Here is a 15,521-nt window from a genome sequence, read left to right as displayed (position 1 = left end):
ATTTCCCCCAGTTAGGTATGGCCCTTTGAGTTGTGTCAGCAGTCTTAATCATAATGGGTCACAGCAATGTAATATGGAGTCTTTCTTTTTTCAAAGTCACTTTAATTTTGTTAATACCACATAGCTCCAAAGATAAGGTCAAGCTCCCACACCAAAAGTTGTGCCCAGATAAGGCTAATCTCAAACAACAGCTACTTTACAGCTGTGCATAGCTGTTTTGCAATATTTGTTCTGTGTTTTAGGCAGTTTCTCTATAGACTGCTTGGACATGTACCATAGTAAAAAATGACCAACGGGATTTGGGACCCAGGTTGTGCATGTTGGATTGACAACCCTGTTTCTCCAGGGATCAGGTGCAGCATGGCGAGTAGCCGTGTAAACTTCCCCATATGACTCCACTCATATGCCTCTACCCTGACCTGGAGTGACCACCTCTGCGAGTGACAGGTGGCATTGATCTCCAAGTCCATTTTCTCTATGGCCTCTCTGCTGCCAAGGTATGTTGGGCTGTTTGCTAGGAACTGGTCTGGGACACATAATTGTTCCACACAGATCCCAAAGCCAGGGTAATAACTTTCAGTCATGATTAAGTTGGGCTGGATTTGAACCAGCCAGAATTTCTTTATTCCACTGTTAGCACCTGAGCCGTCTACTCCCCCGAAATTCAGCCTGTGATTAAATAGAAGTGGTGCAAACAGTGCCACATACTGTAAGAAAGTTTTCTCAAACCCAGAACTGCTCCCAAGTAGCATGTAACAGAGCAACCAGATTCCCCCAGCAGAGACTTTGCATAGTTATGCCCACAAATGTAAAAGCATAGAAGAGCTACATAAAAATACAGCAGAATAGTCATGCATATAAAATGCACAGTGCGCGGTGGGAAGAAACTTAGAGGAGGGTCAGTGCGTGTCTCTTCTACAACTGCTTACAGCATTTGTGTGCTTGCAGACTGAATCAACAGAAGTGAATGCTGATGCAGTCAGCAAGGATCACTCTCAAGGGACAAAGCTTATACAGTAACAAGAAATCAAAACTCCTTCCCATGAGTCCCTTCCCAAGGGGAGGTGTAAGCTGAGCTGAAATTACGCCCTTGTTTACTGGGGAGCAGACAGATCGTGCCCCTGCACCATGCCCCCTTAGCATGCAGGACCACTGCATTTTGGAATGGGGCTCGGTTGAGCTAAACTGTGACCTCCCCTGTAAAGCCCTTTGCTTAGGATCTCATCTGCCCGCTGCAGTATTCCAGATGAAGTGAGTCACCACTCACCCAGACTCCAATGGCATGCCTGCTTGGGGCTGGGGGATCTCCAGGGGGAAGGAGGACAATAGGGGATGTGTCCAGCACTGTGAGGTGCACTTGTAGAGAGTCCAGGAGCTAGGGGCAAAAGTGGATGGGTATGTCCTGTCAGCAGGAGGAGGGGGCACAAGGCTGTTGTGATAAAGTGGCAGGGGCCCGGGTCCCCTCAAGCTCAATTAGCATCAAGCAGCTTGTGCTTCACACCGTGTGTCACGGGGCAATTACAGTCACGCCAGCCTTTCAACTCATCACTGATGGGCTGGGGCCTCCTCCACCCTGGGGCCTCCTGCCCCTACCAGTTTTGCCTGCACCAGCACTGATGAGCTAACTTTGTGAGAGTGGCCGACCCCCCTGCTCCAAACTTACTGCAGGATGCTGCAGATCACCATTTCCCCAGCCCGATGGGCTTCTGCCTCATCCTGCTTTCCTAGCTCACCCCCAAGGACTTCCATAACCTTCCAACCTGACTTCACTGGGAATTTGGAGTGCATGAAGAGCACAGGCTGGTTCCTCAGATCTGCTTCCCCTCTCACTGGATGTAGGTAGGCAGGAGACAGAACACTTGAAAGGTATCAGCCAGCCTTCCTAGGGCCAAATTCTGCCACCTTGCTCACGCCAATTCATCCCTCACCCTGCAGATAGCCTCCCTGTAAGTCAACGGGTATTCTTGCAGAGTGACAGATTACTCAGCGTTAGAGTGGCAGAACCTGGTTCCTCCTCTGCCCTTTGTCATTGCATGCAAGGCCTTGTGCTGACTGTTTGTTCAGACCAACCGGGATGATAGAGTCACGTATTTGTCGCCTCAGCCTGGAGGGTTCCTTCCAGCTGAGTGGGGCTCCCAGTGCACATCACCAAAAAAAAAAAAAAGACGAACACAACTGAGTCCCAAAACTTGCCAAGATCTCCAGATGAGTTGGCATGGAAGCATGCATTTGGGAGACTTTGGTCTGTAATCAGAGGCAATGGTTGGGGGGTTGTTTGGGGCATTAGGGTGTGATCCAAAGCCAGTAGAAAGACTATTTTGGACTTCACTGAGCTTTGGATTGGGACCACACTGAATAAAGACCCCAGGTCTTGGATAACTGTTTGATACCAATGGTCAGTTTAAAAAGTTATGGATAGTTAAGAAAAATGGTAAATATCCCCCACACCCCACCAAGCAACTGGCAGCTGTGATTTACTCTCATTAAGGGCTGTTCCATCCATTTCAGCTGCCTTGAAAGGCCAAGAGTTGAGAATTATCAGCTAAAACATACCAGCCCAAATTCTGCCCTCAGTTCCTTCCCACGAAACCCTACTGAAGTCAATAGTGCAACTAAAAGCAGAATTAGGCTCTATGTGGTTTCTTCCCATGCAATAATCCTAGCAGAGGGGAGGGGCAGCATAAGCTCCTTATCTGCCTGCACCAACGAACACGTGCTTTTGCTGTGCCTTTGTAGCCTGGCCCGTGAACAGGTATCCGCATTTTCCTCTTTTAGTAGTGAAGGAATAATTTTGTGCTACACTCAGCGTGTCTCACAGCAGAAGCAGCTTGACATTGGCCTTGAAATCCACAGACAGCTCGTCACCCCAGTTGAAACCCTGAACACTTTACAATAAGTTGAAGTCGATTTGTAATGGAATCCCCTTTTGAAGTGCCATAGGCCCTCCATGTGACCACCAGATTGGTTCGGTGTTATTAATGTCACTGCAATAAATACCAACAAGAACTGTCAGCATTGGTCACGTATCGGAACATATTGCCCCCATTTTCTTTCACCACATCTCTGTGCAGTTCTGTTTGCCGTCCCTATCAGTCATCAGAAGAGAGCTTAGGGACAAACTTTTTGCCCAGGTGAGTAGCTAGGTAATAAAAGGCGGACATCAGGGCAGCTGTGGCATCGACAATGAGTGAGCAAGTGCCGCCAACTCCAGCGGCCATGTCTTTGAGGACGATGGGAACGGCACAGAGAGTGTCCAAGGGGAAAGCCATGATGTGAAGGAAGAGTCCAACGGGGACGCTGAGAATCCTGTAGATGAGGCTCAAGGTTTTCTGGAAGATCCGGACAAAGCCCATGACGATGTTTGCTGTGACTTTGGCCATGTCCCTGGGGATGTTCAGCAGCACTGTGCTGATTTCTTTGACATAGAACATCACTCCATTCCATAAGCTGTAGAGTCCGCCCATCGCAGTGTTGCTGAGCTGCCTGACAACATACCACAGGAAATAACACGTGTATCTCACCACCTCCACCAACACATAGCCGACGATTCTCAGCAGCTTGGTGAAAGGGGTCGCAACGATGCCGGCTACTCTTCTCAGCAGGCTCCTCTCTCCGTGCTTCTCTTGGGCTCTCTGGCCTTCTCCATGTTTCCCAGCCATGGTTTGCAGTGTGGACTCTTCAGACTGGATCTGGTTTATGGTTTGCAATATGGCTTCCATTTTCTCCTGGCTTTGGCCGCCTCCCCCACAGTTTCTCTTAAACAAGTGAGCTCCTGAAGGAAGCTGCTTCTCCAGCTCTTCCACAGACAGGTCTTCTATACTGTTTTCACCACTCGGGCGTTTCAGAAAGCCCACAGACCATACCTCCGGAGCATCACAGCAAGCTGCCAGCCAGAGAAACTCTGGTATGGACACCTTGTCTTTAACTCTGAGGCTGGACGGAACAGCACCTGCAACAAGATACAGGCGAGCCCCGTTTTCACAATGTGGAGCCAAAGCTTGCTCTACTATATTCTCGACATCCTTGTGCCAGCTTTCGCTGAGAGATGGAGTCATAGGGACAGCATTAGTAAGGGTGTATGTGGCTAGCTGGAAATCATCTTCATTGAGGGAACTGGGGTTTAGCTGCCCTCTCTCATAACCAGAGTCCACATAGTCTGTGGTCAGGGCTTGGTTTGCTCCAAGGTTGTTCACTGAGCCAACAGCATCAGCTTCATGCACCATTTCCTCCAAGTCATTTCCAGGATCATCTATCTGAGACACAAAAGAGAACAATTACTGGATGCGGTTTACCTTGCTGCATAATATGAAGCTACATTCAAACTATGCATGGAAATGCACATGTATCTCACCCACTGTGATGCTCAGGTCAACAGATGATATGAATCCATCCATCTATTCTATTTTTCCTGTAGCTCTTCAGATTAATAGATATATGGCCAGAAGGGATTTTGATGGTCTAGTCTGATCTCCTGCATAACACAGGCCATACCATTTCAGCCAGTAATTCCTGCATCAAGCCTATTATTTGTGGTTGAGCTGGAGTACAGTATATATTTTAGAAAGCATCCCATCTTAATTTAAAGACTTCAGATGATGGAGAATGGAGCACATCACTTGGGGACAGCAGACAGCAGACAGAGCCTGTATGTCCCCAGCTATTCTATGGGATCAGTGCTATATATGTGGTACACTCATTATTGTAAATCTTGTACTAGGAAATCTTAGCTAGTAATTCCTGTGCCAGGCATTCTTGCATGGAGTCTTACTTGGAGTGACAATGGAGTTATGCAAGCAAACTAACAAGCAGTCTGAGGAGGAACGCATAGAACGGACCATATTCGAAGCAATGTCTGCCCTGTTCTTTCCCAGGACACAACAGCTCTATCTGTTCGCCAGTCACTCTTTCTTGACACATCCTACATCCTTCTTTTGGAAATTTAAAATGCATCGGTACAAAGTCTGTCCCAAATCACTCCCTAGGCAGCCTGAGTAGCCAGGTGTCTTTTGGATTTAGACAGGCTTACTTGGGCAGGATGGTTCCAAAAATTTGTGATCTTAGCATCTTATACACGTGTTGCATCATCTGTCTCTATTTCCTTTCTTAATTGATTTATTTAAGCTGTAAGTCTTGTACATAAAACATAGGAATTGCCATAGTGGATCAGATCTCTGGTCCATTTAGACCAGTATACAAAAGTGCCCAGCACCAAATGCTTCAGAAAAAAGTGCAAGAAGTTCCATGGAAAGCTAATATGGGGTAATTTGCCCCCAATCCTCCCCGAGGGTCTCACCCTTACCCTTAATAGTCAGAGATTGGCTTAAACTCAGAAGTATGAAATTTTATATTCTTTCCAAAATTTGTATTAGCATTAGCTATTACAGCGAGGTGTTCCTGTTATCCATATAAATGTCCAATCCCTCTTTGAATCTTGCTAAATTCTTGCCCCTCAGTGACATCTTGTGGCAATGACTTCCACCGTCTAATTGCAGGTTATGTGAAAGTTCTTCCTTTTATCATTTTTGAATGTGCCACCTTTCAACATAATTGAATATCCCCTTGTTCTTGTGTTATGAGACAGACAGGAGAGAAGTTCCTGTTGTACCTTCTATAGGCTATTCATTATTTTATCATGTCCCCCATTATTCATCTCTCTAATGTAAACAACCCTAATCTTTTCAATCTCTCTTCATATGAGCATTTTTCCAGGCCCTTGATCATTCTTATTGCCATTATCTGACACCCAGTAGTTCTGCAATATCCTTTTTGGAGATGGGGTTACCAGTACTGCACACCAATACTGCATACTGTTACAGAAGAGGCCATATGACTCATTTTGATGCATTATAATATTTTCTATATTATTCTCATCCTGTTCTTCATGTAACCTAACATCTTGTTTGCTTTTCTGATTGCAACCTTGGTCATAAGCAGAAGTCTTCACTAAGTTGTCCCCAGTATACCCAGGCCTCTTTCCTGTGCTGAATTTGGTATGTGAATGGAATGATAAAGAGACAACACATAGACTCCATCATGTGTCATTACTAAACAGTGAGGGGTACTCTATACAGAACATGTGACATGAACTTAATTTTCCAAGCACACCAGTTTGTGAATGCAAAACATCATAGTTACAAATCAGGTAGCTGTTAGAAGCTGACTATGTAGGCGGCCAATTGTCTGCGGTGGATGTGCAGCTGCAACTGCAGGATTTGGGGTTCAATTCACTTTGAACGTTTGGTCTTTTGTTCCAAGCGTAAAAATATCAGAGCAGGCAGTTTATGCTACAGCTGGCAACACTGGCAACTGGCAACACTTCTTTCCTTGATGCCTCCCACCATTATTAATCTTTTCATGCAGCAGTTTTATTTGACACAACTGCCAGGTGCCACGAGTGCTCTCTTTCTCTTTAACAGAGCTCCAGGAAGGCTGTCTCCAGCAGCATTTCAAACTCAGATACAAGCATTGTTGCAGAACTCTCGTGGGTCGTAACACAGTCAAAATGAAGCTGCGCTCATTTAGTGTGCTGACACCTATAGCTGTCTTTGGCACTTGCCTGGCCCCCATTACCAGAGTATCTGGCACCTCACAATCTTTCACGCAATCTCAATCTTCTTCAGGTCCCATCTTTCTGTGAAGCTTGAAAGCTTATCTCTTCTACCAACAGACGTTGCTTCAACAAAAAAGATATTACCTCACCCCCTTTGTCTCTCTCATATCCTTCAACAATGGTACAAACAATCTTTAATGTATTTATCCTCACAACACCCCAGTGAAGGAGCTACCATTTTACAGGTAGGGAACCAGTCTAATAGGGTTGAAAGTTTAGACTGCATGCTTACATTTTATTTTCTTTTGGTAACCACTCTGACTTTTTGCCTATCACTTATAATCACTTAAAATCTATCTTTTGTAGTCAATAAATTTGTTTAACTGTTTATCTTTACCAGCGAGGTTGCCTGAAGTGTTTGGAAATCTGCTCAGGTTTACAAAAGCTGGTGTGTGTCCACTTTCCATTGATGACGTGGTGAACCAATTAATAAACTTGCACTGCTTGTCTTGAGCAGTGCAAGATGGTATATTCCTGAGGTACAAGGCTTGGAGCTGGGGGGATTTGACTGGTGCCTTTCTCTGTGTGATTCATGAATGGCTCTGGGAACATTCATGGGTTCTAGCTGGGTGTGGGGCTCCACATGAGGTTGTGCTGAGTGATAACAGTGCCTGGAGGAGTTGCTGCTTGTCACTAGCAAAACATTGTGAGAGACAGCCCAGGCTGGAGAGTTAAGGGGGCACAGCAGTCCCACTGTCCCAGGCTGCACGCCAGGGATCTCGTCCTGATCCAAAGTGAAATAAGGCTACTTTAATGCTGAATAACAGCATCCACACAGGGGATTTAATACAGTTTAACAAATCCACTTCAAAGTCACACATTCAGTTAATTTGCAAAAAGAAAAGGAATACTTGTGGCACCTTTTCCTTTTCTTTTTGCGAATACAGACTAACACGGCTGTTACTCTGAAATGAGTTAATTTGGTTTAACTTTCCTGGATGTTCCTGTGTATATAAGCCCATAAGGACTTTCCCAGGGTCACACAGGAAGCTGTGGCAGATCAGGGAATTGAACCAGTGCCTGCTAGCACCCGAACCACTAGACCATCCTTCTTCTCTATAAATATATTCCATTAAAAATCCTGACTGCTGGATCACTGCGCATCACATGGCTAACCAACCGTGATAAATGAAGGGTGAGGGGATCTCCCTTTTATGGACACCAGCCAGCCAGTAGCTATAAAATCCCTCTGAGTAGTTGTTCTCTAATTGCTCTACCTGTAAAGGGTTAAAAAGTTTCACTACTATGCATAGGTAAAAGGAAGTGAGTGGGCACCTAGCCAAAAGAGCCAATGGGAAGGCTAGAACTTTTTAAAATTGAAACAAGACTCCCCTTTTGTTTGTCTGTGGTTGTTCTCCCAGAGAAAAAGGACAGAGCAGCTGTGCTGTAAGAAGCTTTGGGCCAGGTATGAAAAATCATCAGTATCATACCTAGAAACTACTAATTTAAAACCCCAGATATATAAGTAGATCAGGAAATGTCTAGGAAGACATGATTAGATTTTTTTATTTTTATTTTTTATGGCTTGTGGATGCTTTTGAGCTAACCCCAGGTGCTTTTGTTTTGCTTGTAACCTTTAACCTGGACCTCAAGAAACTATTCTTGATGCTTAATCCTTGTAGTTGCTCTTTTTAAATCGAGCAGTAGCCTAAGTTCCCAGATGTATTTTCTTCCTTTTGTTTTTTTAATAAAATGTACCTCTTTTTAAGAACAGAATTGGATTTTTGCGTGCTAAGAGGTTTGTGCACGTGTTGTTTAATTAGCTGGTGGCAACAGCTGATTTCTTGTGTTTTCTTTCTCAGGTCTTCCCTGGAGAGGGGGTGAAAGGGTTTGAGGGTACCTCATAGGAAGGAATTCCCAAGTGCGCCTTCCTGGGTTCTCAAAGGGGTTCTGCAGTTGGGTGGTGGTACCATCTACCAATCCAAGGTCAGAGAAAAGCTGTAACCTTGGAAGTTTAATACAAGCCTGGAGTGGCAAGTATTAATTTTTAGACTCCTTGCAGGCCCCCACCAGTGCCAGAATTGCCAAAGTGGGGAATTAGCCTTGACATGTCTTTCTGTTGTTGTTTGGTTTTGGTTTTGTTTTTTTGCGGTAACACTTTTTAACCCTTTATAGGTAGAGGAATTAGAGAACAGCTACTCAGAGGGATTTCATAGCGACTGGCTGGCTGGGTGCCCGTAAAAGGGAGCTACCCCCTCCCCCTTCATTTATCACACCAACAGTGGAGGCTATTGACATTCCCTTTATGTCACATCGGATTACTACCTCTGTGCTACTTTTGGCAAATATTCCTCATACATCCCTGAAGAAGCAGACATGGTACACTGGAGGAGGCAAGTGAAGTTCCAAGTTACATTATGATCTATTGCGAAATATCCTGGGATAACCCTTAGTCACTCCAGAGTGAAAAAAGGTTGCTGTGTGATATACTTCGTTATGTCTGTGTGTGCATCTATGCACATAACTGTGTTCATGCATGTTTTGCGGTCATGTCTGGGTGCGTATGGCTGTGTCCATATCACTCATGAAATGACTTTGATGATAACTGGTGTCACCACTTTTCTAGATGTGCTAGAGGGCCGTGTGCTGTGCCGATTCCCTGAGGAGCCCCAGTCTGACTCAGCATCGCACAGAGCAATCTCTAATATCATCACTATTCGTCTTCACTTTCTACCTGCATGACTCATTGACAGAGCCGGTGCTAGGCAGAAGCAGACAAAGCAATTGCTTAGGGCCCCGAGCAACTCAACGGGGTCCCTTATTTGCTTTTTATTTTGTGTTTTGTGTGTGTGGAAGCCCCCAATGGGCTAGCACCACCTCTGCTCGCTGCTGCACCTTTGTTTGCTTATTTCTGGAGAGACAGAGGTCTGGTCTGCAGTGCACTACAGCCCTATAATGGTAAAATTATGTCACTCAGGGGTGTGAAAAATCCACCAAACCTGCCGACACAGCTACAGCCTCTCGGGGAGGTGGATGAAGTACACTGGTGGGAAAGCTCTCTCCCATCGGCGTAGAGCGTCTTCATTAAAGTGCTACGTGGCTGTGCAGCTGCAACGTTTTAAGTGTAGACTTGCCCAGACAGTTGTAGAAAAATCCACTCACTTGCTCCTCAGTGTTTTGATTCTTAGAACTGATTTCCCAATTACAGGTTTATTTGCCAATTTGTGGAAGGTGTGTTTCTCCACTTCCTGTCCTAAACAACCGTGTAATGTTGCCACACAGTAGTAATCAGTTGCTTTCTTCCACCATGGAGGTGGCTGCATTTCACTGATTGTTGAATGGGATGCCTGTGTATATGGTAGCTGTAAAGTGAAAAACCAGGTATGTGATGATATAATTAAAGACTGTATCATGATGCATGCGTACAAAGCAGGGTGGGTGTGTATTAAAGTTGCACAGGCAACTTAAATTCTGGCCTTTCCTAACTTTTGAGTATTTGACTTTGCAACCTTTAACACTTTATTTAGTACATTATGTAATGTATGGGGGTACCACCTAGCGGAGTCAACCAGGACAGGGTCCTATTGTGCTAGACACTGTATAAACATATAGTTAATGACATCCCCTGCCCCAGAAAACTTATAGTCCAAAACCCAAGACATAATAGGAGGATGAAACAAGTGAGCAAGGAGGGGAGGACAGGGGAACAAAAATAATAGGGTGCTTTTGCATTGCCTAGTTATGTGCAGAATTTATAGCAAGCTCTTGTTGTGCTTTAATGGCAAATACCATGAGAATTGCTTCTGTACTACACTGCAATCCCTTCTCAGGCACAGCTCCCACCAATGTCAAAGATCAGATCCTTGGAGCTACGTTAAAGCATTGCTTTTCAAGGATTTCCATAGATAAGGCTTTTTGTCTGGCAATCTCTGCTCCTTGATTAAGCTGTTGTTGGTATTAGGGAGTCTGCTTTGTCTATATTGACCTAGATCCATATTTGTGTTTAAATGGTCCAGTCTTTTAAATAGGAACAACAGTTTTGTTTTAGGGAACACTTGGAGATTGAAAACTAAAAGCAAAACAAAACAACAAGCAAAAGTGAAGGGAATGGGCCTTTTAAATACAGCAAATGGATCTGGTTAGACAGAGAATGCAAACTGGATTTCTCTGGTCTAGCACATTTCACAGCAGCTCAGTACAGGGAAGGAAAATCTAAAGCTCCCCCTTTATCTCACATCATCATTGATCAAAATCAAGCAGGGCTCACTGGGGCCAGATTCTGATCTCCCAGACACTGATGCAAAGTTGGAATAACTCCATTGCAGTCAATGGTGTTACACTGTGTGAAGTCAGAGCAGCTAAGAGGGATAGGCATGTTAGTCTGTATCCACAAAAACAACGAGGAGTCCAGTGGCACCTTAAAGACTAACCGATTTATTTGGGCATAAGCTTTTGTGGGTAAAACACCACTTTATTTCAAGCCCTGATTTTTAAGTATACAGTAGAACCTCGGAGTTATGAACACCAGGGTTACCAACTAACCAGTCAACCACGCACCTCATTTGGAACCAGAAATATGCAATCAGGCAGCAGAGACAAAAAAATTTTAAAAAGCAAATACTGTATAGTACAGTACTGTGTTAAACCTAAACTACTACAAAAATAAAGGGAAAGTGTTAAAAAAAAAAAAAGATTTGACAAGGTAAAGAAACTGTTTCTGTGTTTGTTTAATTTACGATGGTTAAAAGCAGCATTTTTCTTCTGCATAGTAAAGTTTCAAAGCTGTATTAAGTCAATGTTCAGTTGTAAACTTTTGAAAAAACAACCATAACCATTTGTTCAGAGTTACAAACAACCTCCATTCCCGAGGTGTTCATAACTCTGAGGTTTTACTTATTATAAAACAGTGACTGGCCAAGGTAACTCAGTGTAGAATGTGCAGGGATGCAGTGGTTTCTCAAATTGCTGCACTTGCTCAGGAATGACAGGCCTATAATCGGGACTGATGAGAAGAGGGGACCAAGGGGAAGACCCCTGTGAACGTGACTAGATTTTTGAAACAGGAAACTAACTATTGCAGCAAGGAAGTTTTAGCAGCTGGGGGTGAGGCCAGTCACTGAGTGCCAAGGAGGTTTGGCTGCTGAGTCGTGGATGTGTGTTTGGGGAGGGCGTGGGTGGCTGAGGGAAGAGAATAAGAGGGCTTGACAGTTGGGTGCAGGAACAAATTCAAGGCACTTAGTGTGAGGTATGTAGGAGGCCTGGGTGCTTGGAAGAGAACACAGGGAGATATGGCATCTGGAAGTAAGGGTCAGGCTGGGTACGCTTGTGCCTGGCTGGTGCAGGAGGGCTCGGCAGCTGGGAAGGGCACCTTCCTTGTCGCTGGGTTCTGCTGCCTATGTGACACATTTGGCAGATGATGTTCTCTTGTCTAGGTCCTTTTGTGCCTACAGCTATTAAAGATTCTTATGCATTATTCAGCTTGGTAATTACATGGCTTTTAAAAGGCTTTTCTCTTTTTCAGGTGGCAGGTGGCCACCTTTGACAGGCGTTTGCGCTAGATGAACAGCCAACAATGAACACCCGCTACAGTGACAGAGAGGAAGGAGGAGCTTGTGGCTAAGACAGGGACTCAGGTCAGCCAGGGGTGCTGGAACAGTTTTTATAGTGGGGTTGCTGAGAGCCATTTAACCAAATTGCAAACCCTCTTTAGAATGGAAACCACTTCAAGCCAGGGGGTGTGGCAGCACCCCTCGTTCCAGCATCTATAAGGAGAGCTGGGTTCAATTCTAGTTCTTTCAGTGTGACTTTGGGCAAGTCACTCAGTCTCTGTGAGCCTCAGTTCTTCATCTGGAAAATGAGGAAAATAGCAAGTCCCTTTGTATATTTGGATTGTAAGCTCTTTGGGGCAGGGACCGTCTCTTACTGTATGTCTGTCAGTGCCTAGCACAAAGGATCCATGATTTTAGATGGGGCCTTTTAGACTAGGTGTTACTCTAGTACAAACAATAATCGTCAGTGCTAAGTGGTCACCCTTAATATGCGCCAGTTTTGCTTTAGCTGAATAGATCAGGTTACTTCAGTATGTGCAGTATTATCCTACACTTACTAGTGAAATACCTTGAATACTGCAAATATCAAAGTAAAGTTCTTCAGCTCTCTTAGGCCACTGGTAAGGATTTAAGGGTGAACGCTATAACATAACAACCCTAAGGAGTCAGCTAAACATGCAAAGTGGCAGTATAGACAAGACCAACTGACACTCAGATAACATTTTTTTAACTGAATTCTCCTGCCTTGACTGAAAACTTTCATATTGCAGGGCACTATGCTACACCTCTCTTTCCAGCTACAGTATCCACAACAGAGGGACACAAAGAACTGCCATAGCGTCAATTGTGTGAATCACAAATGTGGGTTTCATTCCAGTGCAATGAAGTTTATGAGCTCTTATCAGCTACTGGATCGGTGTTGGCAATAGAACAAACATCAACTTGCCACTGAAACTTTTAACCGTATTAGCCACCTCCCTCTGTGTTGTGTAATAGCTACCAGGTAGCTAGCTGGATAGTTTGCAGTGTTATGGTTGTGTTGGTCCCAGGATCCCAGAGAGACAAGGTAGGTGAGAGAATATCTTTTATTGGACCAACTTCTGTTAGTGGAAGAGAGAAGCTTCTGAGCTTCACAGAGCTCTGACAGACCTGAAGAAGACCTCTGTGAAGCTTGAAAGCTTGTCTCTTCCACTAACAGCAGCTGGGCCAATAAAAGATATTACCTCATCCACCTTGTCTCTCTCAGGTAGATAGACAGATCTGGTGGTTTAAAGTGTGAAATCCTTCCTTTTCTTTCTCTTTTTCTTATTCCATTTTGAATGCAATGCCTTTCAGTTTTCATTGTAAGCACTTTGGGACAAGAGACCATGGATTTGTCCAGGGTTGAACCCAAGAATAAATACTATTTCTAATACATTAGTGTCTAGAAGGATTTCACAGCTCCCTGACTTCTTTGCAAAATTCCACCCCCAACAGCCCAGGATAAAGACATGCCTTAACTCTTGAGAAGATTTGCTTGACAGCTATTGGGGAAATTGACTTACCTGCGGTTCAACCATCCAGCTCTCCTCCCCACTCTGAGCTGCTTTTGTGTATTTAAAAGCAGAATAAAGAGGGGTCTTGTCCTCCATGCTGTAGAGCGTTGCGAAGCGTGGCTCTTTGTTGTACTGCTGACAGATTTTCACATGGAAAGACTCTGTAAATCCTTCTGGTGGGGTTTCTCCATAAAAGAACTCATTGCATTCAGCAAAGCCAGCTTCATCCACTCCAACAACCCTGCCCTGGGAAAAGCCAGGGAAAGCAAAGATGCAAAGTGAAAATAAAATTGACATCTTCATGGTCCACTGCCTGGAACCAAGAGAAGCCCTGTCTGTCTCTGCTGGATATGATGCAGGACCTGTGCTCTGCGTAATGCACTGCAGTGAAGCCAGAAAGCAACTGGAATCTGGGTGTACTGTACAAGGGAAATGAAATATGAAACCGCAGCCGTTCCCTGCAGGGAGTGAGAGCTTACTGCATAGAGCGCATTATGAAACTGAACACGTGCAGGGCTCTGCTGACACACGCCACACAAACAAATTACATCGGCACCAGGAGATCGCTCCCAACACTCAGAGCTCAGGGGTAATTCGGTGCAGGAGGGAGCTCGATAACTGTTCTGGTTTCTTTGTTGCCCATCATCAGCTGACCAGGCCGGATCGCTGCTCAGAGCCACAGAGTGAGTGGAGAAGGAATTCTTTCTGGGGCTCCAAAGGGGCTGGGGCAGTTCACTGTAATGCCAACCCCAGCACCCCTGAGAGGGGGGTAGGTAGCATGTCCTCTCCAGCCACCTGCTGGCTAATGTGTAGAGAGTTAGCAGGGTCTTGGCACTACCTGGAGCCGACTTCTCTTTGCCACTTTCGGGATGGCTATCTCTCAAAAGCTACTAGTTACCTGTGAGTATCATGCTCCCCAGCCATGTTGTGCATGGCTCTGACGTAGGTCACAGGAAGAGGTGGCCTCCCTCTCCCCTTTTGCACCTATGCAAGGTGAATCACAGTCACTAGCCCTTAATGCTGAAAAGCCTCAGGCCCAAAGGTCTCACCTGACCTTTGCAGACCAGGACTGATTAACCAAAGGCAGAAATGCAAGAGAGTGAGAGTTGTGGGTGCTCAGCATCTCTGAAATCAGGCCCCTTTAAGGGTCTCATGTTGGACACACCACAATTAAGGGACCCATAATCAATGGCTACTTTTGAATATTTTGGCCGAATCTGCGAAAATGGTATTTAATGGGAAAACAAACTGGAATGAAAGCCATTCATCACTGTCTGTCGTGATTTCATCTGTCCAATGGGTATCTGTATATGGCACGTTGGTCAGTCCCATTTTTGCCTTGTGTGGTCAACTGGGTAAAGGGGGAGACTGTCCTAACAATGCTTTCATTGGAATCTCCCTGTCACTGCTGGGGCACTGAAGGACTTACAACAAGAGAGGAATGCAAATAACTGTAGCCCCATAGCATCCATTCTGTAAGGCTGAGAGGGAGCAGGTCAAATCCATCAGCAGCTGAAGAAGTGGCTTTTGATGAGAGGGGCAATGGCTGACAGGTAGGAAAAGGAAGGGTTTGGGAGCATGACAAGAGATGCACAGAACTGAAAGTGAAGACTAAGTATGGCATGTTGACACGAAGTGTGGCCACCTGGCTAGGAGGGTGGTGGAAATAGAGAGAAAAGTGGAAGAAGGTGAAACAAGACTGCCTGCAGGCAAGGAGGCAGAATCAGATGCAGCATCAGACTGGTCATTTTCAGAACAGTGGGCACAGAGAGCATCAGGTGAGACTCAAGACAATGTATGCTTTCCTGCTGGGGGAGATGGATGGACATGGTCAAGTCTATTGGTAAGTCCCTCACCAAGACATCAATAGCATACAGATTAGATCCC

General features: G+C 45.1%; 1 protein-coding gene across 1 annotated transcript; it reads right to left on the bottom strand.

Annotated features, from left to right (window-relative positions):
- Positions 1 to 2,376: 2,376 nt before the first annotated feature.
- Positions 2,377 to 14,137, bottom strand: ENDOD1 (endonuclease domain containing 1). Its single transcript, XM_077808399.1, has 2 exons — positions 13,644 to 14,137; positions 2,377 to 4,253 (listed from the first exon to the last, which is right to left on the bottom strand). Exons 1-2 carry the CDS (start codon positions 13,935 to 13,937, stop codon positions 3,090 to 3,092), a joined length of 1,458 nt encoding a protein of 485 aa, XP_077664525.1. The 5' UTR covers positions 13,938 to 14,137; the 3' UTR covers positions 2,377 to 3,089.
- Positions 14,138 to 15,521: the final 1,384 nt, after the last annotated feature.

The sequence above is a fragment of the Eretmochelys imbricata genome, chromosome 1 (genome assembly GCF_965152235.1).
Source record: "Eretmochelys imbricata isolate rEreImb1 chromosome 1, rEreImb1.hap1, whole genome shotgun sequence".
Taxonomy (NCBI): domain Eukaryota; kingdom Metazoa; phylum Chordata; order Testudines; family Cheloniidae; genus Eretmochelys; species Eretmochelys imbricata.
Note: the sequence above shows the minus strand (reverse complement) of the source record. Positions and strands in the feature narration are given on the sequence as shown.